This window comes from Actinia tenebrosa, unplaced genomic scaffold (assembly GCF_029948245.1).
Source record: "Actinia tenebrosa isolate PJP-AT-01 unplaced genomic scaffold, QUT_ActTen_1.0 PGA_scaffold17__23_contigs__length_9995812, whole genome shotgun sequence".
NCBI classification, from domain to species: domain Eukaryota; kingdom Metazoa; phylum Cnidaria; class Anthozoa; order Actiniaria; family Actiniidae; genus Actinia; species Actinia tenebrosa.
The window spans coordinates 1,624,701-1,642,937 of record NW_028292577.1 but is presented as its reverse complement, the minus strand read 5'-3'; the positions used below and the strand labels follow the sequence as shown (position 1 = coordinate 1,642,937).

Sequence of the window (18,237 nt, the reverse complement as noted above, 5' to 3'; positions counted from 1 at the left end):
TCTATTTCTTCGTTCTTGCAGGAAATGAAGTCTAAGAGTGCACTTGTTATTGGTGCTGGAGTGATTGGTGCTACAACAGCATACGAGCTACTTGAAAAAGGGTGAGACTTGTACCGCAATGAAAACAGTTCGGCTACTTGTTTTATGACTGACAAGTTCATCTACAGTTGTTAACATACGTTTAAGACGCGCAGCGGCTGTAAGGCGGCGAGAGGGAAAATATCCCAAAAAAGACTAGGTGTCTAGCATCTCTACCGGCATTGTCACACTTCAATCCCGTCGAATCTTACGGATTTTCAGACCGGTAGAGCTCTGACTCACTTATTTGACAGCCGAGTAGAGTGGATGTTTTTAAGTCGCGTTGTTGTAAGTAAACTAGACAAATGCAAGAAACGAGACAACAAACAGAACAGCAACAAATAGGCAACAAAACAAATAGGCCAGGTAATTAACTACAAGCAAAAGCAAAAACATCACACAAACTAAACAATCGACAGACGAGGCAACAAGCAAGGAAACAAACAAATAAACAATTAGAAAAGCAAGAAAAGCAACTGAATTTCTTGTGAATTACACAAGTAAAGAAACACAGGAGGACTTAGTTTTTATATTTTCACTTAACAGGTATGATGTCACTCTTTTGGCAAAGCAGTTTGCTCAAGGTGACTACTCTGTAACTTCTGAGGTAGCTTCAGCACAGTGGGAGTTTCCACCAGGGATCTGTGGTCGTCATCGGCTGGTCGACTTTAATTTGGAAAATCCCAAGGTACGGTAGGCTGATTTAGTAAACTGCATATCATACAGTCTCGTATTCTGATCAAAACGTAAAGTGAATTTCTCAGACCTAGAGAAATAATATTTGATTGGTCTAAAATCACTGACAGGTTTGACGAGAAAAACGCACAAAAAACTAAGCGAGCAGAAAGATGACGCCACCGCATTCCATCTCGCTGGAATGGCATTTATAGCAGCTATCCATAATAGAAAGTGCTTTTCTTTTCTTCTAGTAAGGAATGTACGTACTACGGAACAATACGTACGAGTTGATTAAAATGCCCGGGGTTTTGGTTGAATAGCTGAATATTATAACGCACAACCGAGACTAAGGCTGAGCAAAGAGAGTGACCTGAAACTGGAGTATTTGCCGACTGTTATTCCACAATATTAATTTTAATTAATTTTAATTCATTTCGTCTGATGTAATGTATAAATTTACACCTGCCTAAAAGCGGATCTTCCAATGGGCACAGGGAGCCCAATTTAGATAAAACTGAAATGTGAAATTATAATCGGGAAAAAAATCTTCAATTATGATAACCATGAAACGAAAAAATCAAATTGAAATGCACTACATCGTTTCCTGTACACGAGTTTTTGTTTTCGACCTTACTACTCTCCCACTTAGAAACTTTGTCACATGTACACAACCCACCCCAGGGGCTAGTTTTGCTTTTGAAAAATTCTTCGACAAAGGTTTCCATGGCCGGACCGACATTTTTACGCTTTAAATTCCTGGTTAATTCTACTTAAAAAAAAAAACGAAAGATAACTACAGATAATCCAATGAAATATCAATTTTAGTGAAGTTTACCTTGAATGTCTTTCATCAAAATCCAAATTTTTGAGATTTCGGCGATCTTTTTAAAAAAAAAAAAAATTGACACCATAAGACAGGCTTGAAAACTGGTTAAAAAAGCTGAGCAAAATAAAAGCTTAAGGCAAAGCTTACTTTTACATCAATTACATAACGATGTTTGGTTGTCCTGCATATGAAGAGTTTTATAAATGGTTTGGTAGCAAAAGAGAGAAAGTTAACTGGAGATTATTAATCTTAACTCACCAAACTACTCATCAAATTTGCGAGAACCTGAACGACAAAGCCAAATGTATCAGTTTGAAAAATGATTTTCTTATCATTATTCATTAACATATCGTATATTCCTGCCATATAAGCCGGTTTAACTATTCTTCGAGAAGCTTAAAAACTAAGCTTACTAGATTTTGAGATTCCATTTTACCAGTTTTAATCAGTTTTTATGTATGAACAGAAAGATGTGGAAATCAACGAAAAAAGTTTTTGAAAAAAAAAGTTTATATTCAGTTAAACTTAACAAAAACAACTGAGACATATCAATTAATGGGAATATGTATTCCTTTTTTATTTCATTCAATATTTAAATAAATTATAAATCTATAAATATATCAAGGGCGGATCCAGGGTGAGGGTCGGGGGGGTCGCGACCCCCCTGTCATTCCTGAGGTCAAATGGGCTTCTTGTGGTAAAAATGCGACTGGGATTCCTTTGCCCACAAAATTTACCCATGAGACCCCCCTTCAAAAAAACCCTGGATCCGCCCTTGTATATTAAAACTATTGAAGGAAAGTCTTCTTTAGTTTGTTGATAGAAGGCGAACGAAACTGCTTTTTCTTGTACTTAAAAACATACGATAGTTGTTTAAAATAAAAAGAATTCTTGAAGATTTATTAGGTAAATAATAATAATAATAATAATAATAATAATATATTAATAAAGACTTTATTTAAAGAGGATATACACTTAATAATGTAAATACACTAACACACTTGTGGTCCTCTAAGTCATAATATGAATGGATGCTATGAAAATGTTTAAAAATAAATGCTAGTACTAATTAAACTACAATATAAAAAGCTAAAATATATACATACAAAAACACTTAGAATAAATTAGAATAAACAAAAAACAATGGATTAACTATGATTTAAAATGTGATAATGATAATTGCTCTTCATGAAATTTCTTAAATTTATTATTCTTAAAACTCTTAATTGTAGCCTTCTTTCTTAAATCTGGTGCCAATTCATTCCACAATTTAATTGCGAAGACTAAAAAAGTTTTCCCTCCCTCATTAATTCTTTTAAACTTAGGTAAAATAAAATTATGATTATAAATAAAGGGCGAATATTTGTTTGTAATATGTACTAGTTTTTATGTTTCATCCAGCATTAAAATAAATTAACCTTACCTATAGAAATATTAAAACTTTTGAGAAAAAATCTTCGATTTTTCAATAGACGACTTGCACTAAGAGGTCACGTGATCAAATCCGCCATTGTGGCTGGCATTCTACAGGTAAAAAAAGATGGCGGATTCGGGTAGTTTTTTTTTTTTGGTGATGAAAGGCAAGTTAGCGCACTAAATACCGATAAAAATCCCTTTTTCTTGCTAGAAATATATTTTCAGTAGATATCTAAAGTAGATTTTTGCTATCAACTTGCCAAGAAGAGAAAAAATATGGTATTTTTTGCGATACGATGTGAACAGCCTACGAAGTGTAGTAGCCTTGTTTCGCTCAATCTCGTACCCAGAGTCCTCCCGCGCCTTCCTATAGTCAGCATGGTAAGACTCCAGGTAAGACTCTGGGGGAATCGGATTTTTTACACATTTTGATTGGCTATCTTGGAACTATCTCGTTTTTCAGTGATAATTTTAAATAAAAATCGCTGAAAAGCCCAAAACAAATTTTAGACTACATACTTTAGACTATTAAACATCATAAGGAATTTAAAAGTCAACATATTTTACGTAAATAAGTAATCGGCGACAAATTTGTTGATGAAAACTCAACAGACAACGAACTTTTAAGTGAAATACACCAAAATTATCATTTTTAAACAGTTTTACAATTTCCTTAAGTTTAATAAAGTGTTATTTTCTATGACTTACAGCTAACAACAGCAAACTTTCAACTTGTCTGAATCTGACTCCAGCAAAGAAGCTATGAGTTTCTTTGTCGTTCATTCAGCTAAGAGTAATTTTACGATGCATCTCTCGCAATAAGTGACTTTGCATCTATATTTAATAATATTTCATTGTCAGTTGAATTTGAAGGTATTGTGAACAGGAGTTTGCAGGTTTCTAAGTTGAAAGTCGAAAGGATAGTTGAAAGTGTGTCTTCAATGGCCAGCTCACTTCAACTACTGCATGTAATCAGTGAAAACGACGAAGTCACGAAAAACTATCCACATTCAATGTAATTTTTCAAAGATCCTCATATATTCATGTTTCATTCCTAGATTTTTGATTATTTCTAAAGAAAGAACACGAAAACAGACAGAAGGCATCAGTATTTTCCAATTCCAGTTTTAACTTTTTGAACGACAGTAATTTTTTTGATTTTATGAGCTACTTTTCTTTGTCTTCTCGTTGTGCGTGCCATCTTTGCTTTGCATTATTTTTTTTTAGAAAGAAAGGTTCAACGGTTTAGTAAAAGTATTTTGAGAAACTATACTATAGCTAAAATCTTTCAAGAAGAAACTAAAACCCTGAGTAACTCAAACTTACATGACTTGTAGCGGCGCGTACAGGAAGACCTTCCAATACAGTTCTGGCGTTTGTCAATTTTACTTTTTGTTTTCCCGCCTCTTTTGTATCTCATGCCTTGCCAAATAATAAATGACTTATTAACCTTGTTGGCTCTGTCCATACTATAGGATATGGCTCCTATTATTTTCCACTTTTTAATTAAGTTTGTTTAGACTGTGTTTGCTCTAGTCGCTGATAGTTTTAAGAAAATACCTAGTATTTATAGAATGAGGCTGCAATGAACTATTTAGCGGAATCCTACATACCGGAACCCCAGAAATCTGAGGTAAAAATAAAATGATTCCCGCCAGAGTCTTACCAGTCGCTGTCCCAGGTAATGATGACAGGAAGGCGCCGAAAGACTCTGGGTAAGAAAAACATACGATATTTTTCCTCTTCCTGGCGAATGAATAGAAAAAATCTACTTGAAATATCTATTAAGAGCATTTTTCTTGCAACAAAAATGCATTTTTCAAGAATGAAGTTGAAAAATACTTGAAACGTTTCAATAAGAATTCGTTGTTTTGAGGGCATGAAGCCGGCAAAACGAGACTAAACACTTCGTAGGTCTTCCCATGGTATCCCAAAATACACCATATTTTTTCTCTTCTTGGCTCTAGTTAATAGCAAAAATCTACTTTAGATATCTACTGAAAATATATTTCTAGCAAGAAAAAGGGATTTTATCGGTATTTAGTGCGCTAACTTACCTTTTATCACAAACAAAAAAAAAAAACAACAACAACAACAACAACAAAAAAACAAAAAAAACAAAACAAAAAAAAAAAAAAAAAAAAAAAAAAAAAAAAAAAAAAAAAAAAAAAAAAAAAAAAAAAAAAAAAAAAAAAAAAAAAAAAAAAAAAAAAAAAAAAAAAAAAAAAAAACTACCCGAAGGCGTCACCTTTTTAGCATTCTCACACTCTCTACTTTCACATCCCCATAATACTTGCGGGGGTAACCAGAGGGTAAAAACCCACTTATTTTGCTGAAGGATGATCAGACAATGTTGACAATACATTGTTTGGTATCCAAAAATATAATGAAGAAGTAAAAAACAGAAAAAGATAGAAGCTTGAAGACGTTTAAGGTAAATTTTAAACATTTTTTCGTAAGTCAATACATTTTCTGTAAGACCAATTAAAACTCTTGACTGTACACGCAAAATTAACTTGGAATAAACTGATAATCAGTATTGTACAAATGAAAGCAAGTATAACATAAATTCAATTAAGAAACCTTTCAATTTGGGACAGTTTTTTGATTGGTTACCCCCCAAAGATGCAAGGCATTATGGGGATGTGAAGGTAGAGAATAGCTAAAATCCTGTAGAATGCCAGCCACAATGGCGGATTTGATCACGTGACCTTTTAGTGCAAGTCGACAAACTGCTTTTCGTAAAAAGTTGAAATATAAGATTAAAAAAAAACCCTATTCTTGTTCACTACTTATAGATACATCTTTGACTACATACTTTTTTGTTGTTGTTGGGCTTAAATTTGTCCCAAAGCGATGTTCTTTCTGTGCATTTGAGAGCCGGGTTTGGGGGTAGTTTTGCTTTGGCATCAAACGGGTCCCCGGAATCCCTGTGTTGTGTACACGTACGTTACGGACGTAAGGAAGTCGATGGGTCACCAATTTTTTTAAAGTATGATGCTCCGTGCGGGAGCTCCGCTACTAGTTACGTTTGTATTACTACCCCCCACGCTTTTAAGATTTCTTAAAACGTGTCGGTATAATAAGGTTACTGTCTCCTTTGGAAATCTTTCCAGTATCAAAATTTTCTTCAATGTTCTCTATACTTGAGCGGTATAATGTTGCTGTAACTATCGGTCTCATTACAAGTCCCTTCTCATTCCCCACCCACGCCCTTTTTATTGGCCAGTATATTAATCTTAATTATGAATCTAAGTTCTTTGATCATTTTCATTATTTCTCATTCAGAAATGGACTATGGTTAGTTATAAAAAGTTTCTGGCCCTTAGCAAGAACAGCAGTCAAACAGGAGTGGTTTGGCGCCCGTTGTATGTTTTCTTACCGGAAAAGGTAACTAAATCAACTGCTAGCTTAGTTTGATTTGCACTCGAAGCGCTATGTCATGGCATCTTCGCGATAAACGTTTGAGGCGACTTCGAGTATGGATCCAAAATTTCATCAAAATGATTACCCTAAAAAATGTCTTGAATTGTGACAGATGGAAGAAACACCTGAGCAAATTCAAAGGATAAAGGACATGTCCATTATACCAACATTCAAGCATTCCACCAACTTCATCAAACAGATTGGTAATTCAATTCAATTCAATTTTAATTTATTTACAGTTTTTCTTTTGTTTTTTGTTTCCTCAATTTTACTGATAATCAGATAGAATTACAAGACAGCCAAAGGAGCTAAAGCTTTCTAGTTGGCTGTCGTAGTTTTCATTCAAGGTCAAAGAAGAAATCAAACCGCCATTTGGCGAACTCGTGGATACTAGTTGACGTTACAGAGATTGGGCTTCCTGTGTTCTTATACTTGTTGACATTCGAAGGTTTCAAAGTATTTCCCTCAATTTCATATTTTAAATACTCAATTTAGCTGGTAGGATGATAAGTTGTCCTTTTATTTTACTTTTAACACCTACTTTGAAATACTAGTACTATCTAATTTGTCTCCATTCAAGTCTGTAAATTACGGATTATTTATTGGAGCGAATTTTCGTTAGTTGTCTCGAGCAACATCTATAATTGTGTAGATCATTGATTCGGCGACCAATCTACTTTTTATTCATAACGGCTTATTTGGATGACAAAACTGGCCGAATGTTCTTCAAGATTCCATCGGAATTGTTCAAAATTTCGTCTTTTGCTGATCTTTCTACGATCTACATCCACATTGATTATTTAAGAAATCACTTTAAGTAAACAACTGTTCTAATAAAACTTCGCTCGAGCGAAGTTTTAAGATTTTTTTTTGCTGAATATCGCCGTGACTTCCACCTTTCTCTAATAAGAATAAATTCCTCCAAAGCTTGAAATCTGAATCTCGTTTTGAATTCTAATGAAAAGTGATTTTTTTTCGATGCATCCGGCTCGACCCACGAGTCTTATGAAAAAATCTAAATATGTTGACGAATGTACATAAGCGTTTCTGTTTGCTTTAATACAACAGCAAAAAAAGGTTTAACTCATTGAATTTTTAGTTCAGGCTTTAATTGTACTATTTTACTTCAACTTGCATCTTTTCTTGAATCTTTAAATATAATTATTCCGAAGAGAACCCTATGTGCGAGTGTGCGCATGCACAGTGGGTCCACAGTGCTAAAAATATCCCACATGTTTCATCAGCACTTCATTTCCTCATATAAATACCCAATGTAGTCTATACTGTATAAGAGTTTCGTACTTGTGACGTGTAACGTTCGTAATCAGTTGACGTAAGACGATCGCTAAACGTTTAAATTGCCCACCTCCGAGATATGCTTCGATTGTCACGCACAAAGGTTTCAGTATGAGGCTACGTGCTAAATTAAATTAATTCTTACCGCCTGTTACGAATGACTAAGCATTTAGCACGTAGCCTCATACTGAAACCATTGTGTGTGACAAGCGAAGCATATCTCGGAAGTAGGCTATTTCGATAGCTAGTGAGCGAGTGAGCGAGTGACACATTTGCATATTCAGACCACTCTCAATAACTCGTTTCTACACTTCGCGTATCCACGAGTTAAAAAGGAAAAAAAAAACTACAAGGCTATAATATTATATAGTATTAAATTCAACAGTAGAGTGCAAATAATATACCCGTGAAATAGATAGCTAGCTAACTAATTACGAACTTTCTGCTATTGGTTGCCTAAGTCTAATTAGTCAAAGAAATAGGCGAGCCGTGACGGGTGAACTAGTGCACGTGTGCTACTCAAGGGCGCGCATTTTTAAATATTTTTAAGCACGCCTGCAAAAACTGAAACAATATTTTATTGTACATGCTTTTCCTTCGTATAATTTGACATGTTCGCATTTTCGAATTCGTATCTGTTAAACAACAAGTGGAGCTTGATTCATGTTTTATGACTTGATATTCAGCTGACGACTGTATAATCTTCAAATTGTCTAGTGTTTAAGTCATTGCTTTTTCGTTCTTAAAGCTAAATTACAAACGACGATGGTTTTTCTTCATTAATTGTCCACACTGCGGGCAGAAGCAAAAGTGGCGTTCTACGAAGCTCAAACAAGTAGGGCTAATACGGTTCAAGCGAAATGGTTTTTGGACTGGCCAAAGCCAATACGCAGAAGACACCTGGAGTACTGGAACACAACATGCACATTGGAGTAATTTATGCCTTTCTCGCCATTTCCAAGGAACAAGTAAGAAGATTTTATGGTGAAGATCTTGGCGAATTTATATTTAACTTGCTTTTTAAATTATCTAATCAATAACGATTTTGATGTTCTACAAATTTTAATTATAAAAAAATATAAAGATAAAAATGGTAGAAAACACGTTCATTTGCGTACTGGGTCTTTTTTAGCTATAGTTGTTTGAGTCTTGATTTGTTTTAGTTTATAAATGCGTATTGTCTTGATCTTTAGCGTGATAAAACAAATAAAAATGGTAGATAACACGTTCATTTGCGTACTGTTTTTTTTTTGTGTCATGATTTACTGCAGAATTAAATGTGCTTCTTGTGTCTTGATTCTTAGCTTAGCTCAATTCAATAAACTTGTTAGAAAAAACGTTCATTTGCGTAATGAGTTGTTACTCTAGTAAACGCCCGTGCCCTTGTCATGCCTCACTGAATTCCTATGTGTTGTCTAATTAAGCGCTAACTATCTCCTATTTAATCCTAACTATTTCACAGGTATATTATTTGCACTCTATAGATTAAATATTATAGTTAATTAGAGCAAGTTTAAGATAAGATACGTTAGAGACTTCGAGTCGAGTTCGCAAAGATGAATGAAAACAGCCGCCGGTTGACCCATCGCACAGAATTGAGTGACACATCCGGGAAATTAAAGAATAAATTACTAGATTCCAGTTTCCCAATATCAATTTTCCTCTCACGGCCATTTATATTTATGAGGCAAAGTCACAATATTGAAAGTTTAAGTGCTTCGTGAAGAAAATCGAAAGTTAATGCAAGAAAAGTAACATGGTACACACAATTCTTGGTTTTCACCTACGTCATTATAAATTTCAAAAGCGTAAATTCGCACTATAATGAAATAGAAGTTTTATATTCTTGTAAAGCGGTCCAAACTACATATACTGGCCAAATTTTAAGGCTGTAAAGCATTTCGTTACGGAACTATAGGCGAGTAAACATGACGCAATTTTTGGTTAAAATGTATGGGGCGGCCATCTTGGTGTTCCAAGTTGGTACACCATCATGGCGCACGAAACTCCAAAGGCTTAAAGTAATGGAATAGTTAATATGTTTGACTACATTTCACTTAAATATACTTTAAATAGATATTTTGAACGTGTCTAACGAAAAATCTTTCAACTAAAGTAAATTGTTTTAATATTTTCATCGCTATTTAGATAGACGTGACGGTATTGTGTGAAACAAACTCAACTTTCATAACTCGGGAACCAAACATCGAAATGACTCGAGATTTTTTCTTGTGACTTATAAAACTGACTTCTAAAACATACTTTAGAAATGTCTTTATACGATCTATAGTTTAGATTTTCATGTTTTGATGACGTCATGTGAAAACCGGCAATATAAGCTTACCATTTATTTTGGTGATTCTATTTCCCATAATGCCATTTTTTGTGGGTCACTGAATTTCAGGTTTCGTAGTCTATGGAAATTTATCATTCCTGCACTTTGTTCGGGTCCTGCTTTTCGTCGTGAAGAAAATCATTCAAAGTAACAACTGAAATTGGTTGCCCAACTATTGCTTAATTGCTTCCAAAATCCAGCTTTCTTTGAAGCTAAAAGCAAGTAGCGATTTTTCAGGAGTTTTAACTCTGACCCAACAAAGCAAAACAGTCCAAAATGACGACATTCCAGTGCTTTTTTGATATAAGAAATTATCCTTCTACCGCCATTTGTATAGCCATAGAAACCTTGCCTCTATATTGCTCAATATTCATAATTTCGTCTCCAGATCTCGCTTTACAAAAGGTAAAAATTTGCTCACGAACTCAACATATATTTTGGTACTGTTCGAGAAGCTGTCCGAGTGGAGACTGGTACCTAATTTGGGGAAAATGTCCGCGAATTTTGCTTTAAAAAATATTTTTAATCGTTTTTCCAACTTTTTTCAAATCCTTTTAATAGTATGAAGATATGAGGCTTTTTTTGCAAAACATGTGAATGCGAAGCAGAAAAGGCATCAAAGGAAGACTAGCTCAAGAACTCAACATGAGCTGTCGTACTTCAAACTTCTTTTAGACTTCAAGATATTCACAACCAAGGTGAAAAATGCTACAGCCTTTCGTTTGTTTTCCTGTCTTTTCTTGTGGGGAAAAAAAAACAACCTCAAATTCTCTCCATAAATGAATGAAAAGCTTAGGAAAATTACAGCATTACAGCAAATGGTATTCAAATTCGCCACCCTTAATATAATTCGTAGTTCGACCTAGTTTTTTGTTTGTCGTACAAAATCGATTGCTGAACAATAATTACCGTGTATATCCTTGATCGAAAAAGTTGTTGCTTTTGAGTTAATAAGTTTTACGTTAAATGTTGTGATTTTCAGATTCCTCATGATTTTAGTTATCTTTAATAATTTATTAAGGTTTTTCAGCGATTTTCATCCATATCTTTTTTTCTTTTTTGATACCGAAGATTTTAATGTTTTAAAAAATCATAAGTCAGTACACTCATTGAACCATTTCATTTTTTGGTCCGTACCGTACGTTATGGACCGCAAATTGACCAATCATAGCGTGTGAAATTACCTAGCCATATAATGAAATTTCATATATTATTTTTTCGGGAAGGTTTGGGTATAAACATCATAAACAAGTAAACGTTTTCAGTCTAGTTGCTTTGCTACGTGTTTTTATATAGGTTATTTATTTACTGAAATAAAGAAATTTAAAGAAATTCAGAATAGCGGATCCAAGATGGTGGATACCAAAGCAGCAAATATCTCCCTAACAGACACGAGTGAAAAACGTCTGCGCGTGCTCTGAATCCGTATGCAAATTAGTCAAAACATAAGTAAATTTGACTTTCAAACATGCCTTATAAATAGGCCCTTTGCAGTTAACGGTCACGTGTCTCTACTGGACTGCAAAGTTTTTGTTTTTATATTAAATTGATGATTCTTTTTAGCTACTTGTAAAGAACTGAATGAAAACATGTGTATCCAGCGTGTTACGAAATGCAGTTTTATTACGATCTCTCAAAACAGGTTGTAGAAAGTTTGTTTGCTCACCAGTATATTTCACCCATGGGAATCAAGATGTTTTTTCATTTGCTCTCAGTGAATTAATCAGCTCGTGATTGCTTAGCTGCAAAGGGCCTATTGGACTTCACGAAATGCAAAAACTTAGTGTCCATGCTTGAAACTTAGGACTAATTATTTCATATTGTGTTTGTTAAGACAGTGGATCTGACAAAAGTATACTCTCGAACGTTTTTGTATACTTGGAGAAAACAAACATTTATTTTCAAACTCTTCACAATTCTTAGAGAACGTGCTGAAGTGCAATTAAGCATGCGCAAACGTTTTTCCCTGGTGCATCCCTAACAAATAACTTTTCAGTACATTTACATTTCTTCCAATAAAAAAATGCTAAAAAAGCTTAAAATGCCTTTTTACCTAAGAACGTTTTTTAAACCGAACACGTACGGAATTTAATTGATAATGACGTATCTATGATGTCAAAAGTCGTTGGCATGAAAAAAAAAAAAGACTATTTGTAACACTTGTCAAGACTGCTGTTATTTGTTTCAGATATATGCATTAGTGGAAGTTCCAGGTTTATAATATGTGTTTGCTGTTGCTAATCTCAACGAAATTCTTAGCGGACGTTAACATTTTATCAAACATCACCTTTTAAAATTTTGTGTTATCCATTACATCTTTGAAGAAACAGTCTTTAAAGACAGTTTCTGTGAATAAATTCGAAAAAATGACGTCATATTGACGTCATATGAGTCATGATATCACCAACGTGCCTATGGCGAATGAAAGTGCGTACATCCTCCTCTGTATATTTGGTGGTCATACACCGTAGTCTAAGAATTACTGGGAGCGAACCTCATAGACCCTTCTCCCCCTCCCCCTCCCCTACGCGATCGTGCCCTGGTCCTTGGAATCTTTAATTGTTATTCAATCGCGCTCCCAGCAACGCGCTCTTAAAAACATAATGCAGCGCATTTCTTTATCTGACATTCTCTTGTCTCTTTCTTACAACTGATCTAGGTATCAGTCCGACCGCTATTGTTCCTGTTGTTGATTGCTATACCGTTGATGCTCCAACCATCGATACTGTGAAATTCATAGAGTGGTTATATAAGCAGGTATCTGTATGTAATCTGAACATAGTGTGCATTGTTATCTGAAATGATAATATCCATTTGAGTTACATCAAAAACCCAGGCACAAAGTTAGGGCATGCGTGGAAGTCCAACTTGTTCTGAGGTTCGTCAGTTTCATACCCAGAGCCAATATTTCTTCTCCTGCGGCGAAGAACGAGGGGTCTGGCATATGATCCCTGTTTTAGCGCATGCACAATTTTCCGGGTGTGAAATATAACCGATGAAAATCATGCTTTTCAAACAGAGCTCTGAGTTTACTTCCGACCAAAATAAAGATTAGAAATCGGGAAAAAATATTTTTAATTTTGGCAAGTCTTTGAACACATGCGCTCTTTTACCGGATGTTCAAGAAATATTAATCTCAAACAATGGATTATGCCAGAGTCTTCCTTCTTCGCCGCAGGCCAGAAGAAAGGCAGACTCTGGGTATGAGGTTGGAGGCTCGTCAATTAAAGTCCTTATGTAGTTAGTACTCTATTCTACTAAAATCTCTTACTTTCACTTTCATTCCCTTCTTAGTGCCGAGCAAAAGGGGCGAAATTTGCCAATGGTGAAATAAAAGGAAAACTGATAGGGCAAATTGAAGATCTCAAGGCGAAGTACAATGTTAATGTAGTTGTTAATTGTACGGGTCTGGCAGCGAGAGAGTTGGCAGACGACAAGAAAGTCTCCCCTCTCAGAGGTACTGATCATGAAGAAATTAAATTCTTACAGAACGACCAAACCACCAACCCACCAACCTACCAATCTACTAAACTACTAACCTACGAACCCACAAACCCATCAAATCCAAAAACAAACCAACCCACCAACGTACCAACCCACCAACCACCAACTCACCAGCCCACCAAGGTACCTATACAAAACTTTTTCTAAAGCGGTAAAAAATCTAGGATTGTTAACTAAAAAGCCCCCACATTCTACAACACTACTTCTTTATCCATCTTTGACAACATAAAAATTTCATGTCTGTTGTTCTTTCCTTAAATTTGTCCCAAAATACTTTTCTGAACATTTGCGAGTAGTGTTACTTTGAAATCAAACGTAGCCGTGTCGTGCACGTGTGTACACGGACGGACGGAAGTGAGGTAATCTAGCCATGCACAAAAAATCATGTCGATGGTTTATCAATCAATGGTTTACCAGTATGGTAAACCATTCGGCCCGCGAGGAAGCTCCGCTATTTTTCGTTTGCACATGATGTCATAGCTGCCATTGTGGATGAATTTAACAAAAGACTGGCCACTGTGTCTTTTGTTATTTCACACCCCTGGGATCGGGAATGAGATGATTTTAATATGAGATGATTTTAATTGACTGGGTATATCTGTATGAAATGACGTTGATACATATCAAGACTTGTATGTTTGTTAGGTGTATGTGGGGTTACAAGTATACATTTTATTATAAACTTCGCCACATTGGCAGGGAAACCCCACACCAATTTCATTCCTGCATATTAATTTGAATTTCTTATATCTCTTAGGTTATGTGCTGAAAATTAGGAACGATGGTGTGCTGATGCCTAAACTGGATTTTTCCATTATTTTTCATCACGCCATATTTTTGAACCCTGGAAAGGATAACAGCAATGTGCACATCTATATTATTCCAAGAGGTATGTGTATTCATTGATCAATGTAGGAAGAAGCAGTCTTTACCAATTCATATATGTTACGAGAACAACAACAACAACAGCAACAGTTATGAATAAGGATAATAGGAGATAGGAGATAGGAGATAGGAGATAGGAGATAGGAGATAGGAGATAGGAGATAGGAGATAGGAGATAGGAGATAGGAGATAGGAGATAGGAGATAGGAGATAGGAGATAGGAGATAGGAGATAGGAGATAGGAGATAGGAGATAGGAGATAGGAGATAGGAGATAGGAGATAGGAAATAGGAGGTAAGAGGTAGGAGATAGGAGATAGGAGGTAGGAGGTAGGAGGTAGGAGTGTAGATGGTAGAGGTGGGGTAGGATGGTTGAGGTAGAGGTAGGAGTAGGTAGGAGAGGTAGGAGGTAGGAGGTAGGAGGTAAGAGGTAGGAGGAAGGAGGTAGGAAGTAGGAGGTAGGAGGTAGGAGATAGCTCAATCCATGCGATAACACAAATCAAACTTAAAACTCGAAAAAACCTATTTATATGCTTTCTATAACCGTTTATAGGGATAGTATTATTAAATTGCAAGTAAAAATCTTGCAAGTAAAAAAATGACTTAAAAGAAAATCAAGGTGAAAGCTATCTACCACGGGGAAATGAAGGTCGAAGACACCCGAGCAATTCCCAATCCTGCACTGAGCCTTGGATTTCAGCAGCAAAGGAAAAAAGACCATGCGAAGACATTTATTAATTTCCGACACGTCATTCGCAGTCCCACCCCCAATCAATCACTTTGATAAGTTAGACATTGATTGGCAACTATCACTTGAATATAAATCAGACTTTGTACGGAATCTCCGTACCATAATAATAATAATATTATAATAATAACTTTATTTAAAGAGGGTAAAAACACTTTACAGTTATAAACCGATAAACTAGTGGCCCTCATATGCCCGCAAATGACTCTTGGGTAGTGCCGTGAAGACCCGTAGGTACTATTGCGCAATTTTGGCATTTTCTAAAGCAGGAAAATACGTTGACACGCAAGTATTTTTAGACTGGACTTCCACAGGCAATCCAGTAAAAAGCTCCGATTAACGTCTTGAAAAAGTTGTTCATTTGCCTATTTTGAGTTCCTAAATTTATCCAAAGTTGTTGGTAAATCACTTTCGGACAAGAAATCGCACCGTTTTGGATATTTAACAATTATTCCACGAAAGCAAGTCGTACATCGAGCCTCATAGCCAACGAAGCCTAAACGCACATTACATCGAGTCACATCATGTTTCTCTAAAACGTATTAAGAATCACGTTTATAGCAATAATTTAACAAATTTCCGGTTGTTTATCACGTGCATGGATCTTTATACCTGATAATAGTTCAACATGGATATCTTGATATAAAGATTTTGAAATCTTTATAAAGGATCAAAAGAGTGCAAGAGCATGGCACGAATAAGGACCCTAAATGCTCATTATTTATTCATGAAGTTTTGAAGTCGTTCAATAAACTCGCAGATCGTGCTTTATCAGGTCTAAAACCACTCGGCTACGCCTTGTAGTTTTAAACCTGATAAAACACTCCTGCTTATTTATTAAACTATACTTAATTATGCTTGAAGTCATCGTGGTAGAAAGAGACGGCATACCCCGCTAAAACATCGGATTTTTTTTTCACAAAAACAAACAAAAAAATGAAAGAGAAACGTTTTCAAGCACGCTCTGGCTTCATGCGAGAGCGATTTAATAAATCGAAGTCAGTTTTCTATGGGTATGTACTGTAATCGAACATGAAATGACTTCAAAAATGATCCAAACTCAAGTAGAAACCACAGGCTAACCACTCTAATGAATGAAGGAAATACTCTATTAAATGAAGGAAATACTAAATGGTGTCTTGTCTTTGTCTTTTTATGCGCGCGCGCTATCGTTTTTTTTTTTTGTCATCTCCCCTACCCCCCTTGGTAACAATTTTGTTTTTCTACTGTACAGTATATTATAGAAGAAAAACAAAATTGTTACCAAGGGGAGTAGGGGAGATGACAAAAAATCGATAGCGCGCGCGCATAAAAAGACAAAGACAAGACACCATTTAGTATTTCCTTCATTTAATAGAGTATTTCCTTCATTTATTAGAGTGGTTAGCCAGTGGTGGATCCACGAGCGCAGCGAGTCGAAAAAAATTAACAAAAAGACAAGTAAAAAACTTGAAAACGCCGTAACATCCGCTCCCTCAGTGGGCGCGTGACGGATGTCGTAAGCACAAGCAGGTCTAGCCTCTAATCGACAATGGTTCTAAGCCAATCAGCGCGCGAGAAATTTCCATGTTATGGTAAAATCGTAATTTGTTAACGTAATTTGTTGGTTTGTCCTCTCATTACCACGGCTCCCGACCAATAAAAAAGCGAAACAAAAAAACACCAAACGATTGTGGCCCAAAAACATTTACTTGGTCTATGACGTCACGATTAAATAAAGAATATTGATTTTAAATCCAAAACTTCTTTATTGGTTGCTATGGATTTTGTAAACTTAAACGTTTCTTCAACGAAACTAAAATAACTGACTTTTATTGCCAATTAATGATTTATGCATTTGTAATAATGTTCGTAATAAATAATAATAACATAACATTGATTTCGTCATAATATCTTCAGGAAATGAATTTGTCATAAAATACGTTATCCATTCAATCTACAAAGTGCATATACATTTAATATACATTTCTATATCTACATATGTATTGGCTTGTCTTCTTATTCCGCAGGAGACCACAGTATCTGGATTGGTGGTAGCGTTGAAGAGCACGAAACTGATCTGACAGGTGTTGACATGAGCCATGCAATTCCCAGAAGACTGCTTGACAACGCCAAGGCTTTCTTTCCTCCGCTGCGAGCATTTGATTATAAAGATGTGGACCAAGTCATTGCCGGACTACGCCCAGCTCGTGAGGATGAGATCCGTAATGAGATCGACCCTGAATGTGCATCACTAATCCATAACTATGGACATGCTGGAAACGGGATTTATCTGTCTTGGGGTTCTGCAGTGGATGTGGTAAAATTGGCTGATAAGGCGGTTGGCATTTTTTCTAAACTTTAATAGCAAGAATAACGACAAGTGAAGATTATCACAAAAATCTTTGCTTGAGGACACATTTCATGTTGATCTTACATTTACATGGTCATTAGTTCCTAAGTGTCCTTGTCATCGTACTCGATAATAACTGAACCCCAGGCAGTTTTAATTGTTTGTTTGAACTCCATTGATTATTTTTTGGCCGTTCTCGGCTCACTAGTTATCAGTTTTTACTAATACAACTGTATTAATTTTCCAAGACAATTCTCTATTGATTTATATCGTTAGTCAAAAGGAAATGCCTAGCATGGGACCTAGAGTCCCGCTTCGCACTTTTCGCTTTGGGTAGCATGTTGATTCTGTAATTTTCCTTCCTGATTGATACCCAATAAAAGTTGTAAACTAGTGACGATCAAAATCACAATCACAATCTTGATCTTATTGTTGATATCAATGAAATGCTTATTAAACATCATTAGTGATAACATCATGTATAGTTTGTCCGTATTTAATGTAAAGTAAAGGCTCATTCAGGGTATTCAAAACATTTACTCCCCAATGGAGGCAAGAGAAAATGAACTAAGAGAAGGAATCCCCCCTATATAGCCTTGTAACCATCATGTGCATAGTTTAGTACGTATTAACAAGAGAATAGTATTCTCTTGTTAATACGTACTAAATGAGGCGCCGATAAAATTAGCTTGTTCAACTTCCAAGACTCTATAG

At 35.5% G+C, this 18,237-nt stretch overlaps 1 protein-coding gene across 1 annotated transcript in view; it reads left to right on the top strand.

Moving 5' to 3' along the window:
* Positions 1–18,003, top strand: part of LOC116308633 (uncharacterized) — a 24,425-nt gene extending 6,422 nt beyond the window's left edge. The window contains exons 2-9 of the mRNA XM_031719103.2: positions 22–101; positions 625–766; positions 6,287–6,388; positions 6,537–6,627; positions 12,715–12,812; positions 13,350–13,512; positions 14,317–14,448; positions 17,201–18,003. Of these exons, the coding sequence (XP_031574963.1) occupies positions 25–101; positions 625–766; positions 6,287–6,388; positions 6,537–6,627; positions 12,715–12,812; positions 13,350–13,512; positions 14,317–14,448; positions 17,201–17,535 (1,140 nt within the window). The 5' untranslated portion in view covers positions 22–24 and the 3' untranslated portion in view covers positions 17,536–18,003. The remainder of the gene's footprint in view (positions 1–21; positions 102–624; positions 767–6,286; positions 6,389–6,536; positions 6,628–12,714; positions 12,813–13,349; positions 13,513–14,316; positions 14,449–17,200) is intronic.
* Positions 18,004–18,237: the final 234 nt, after the last annotated feature.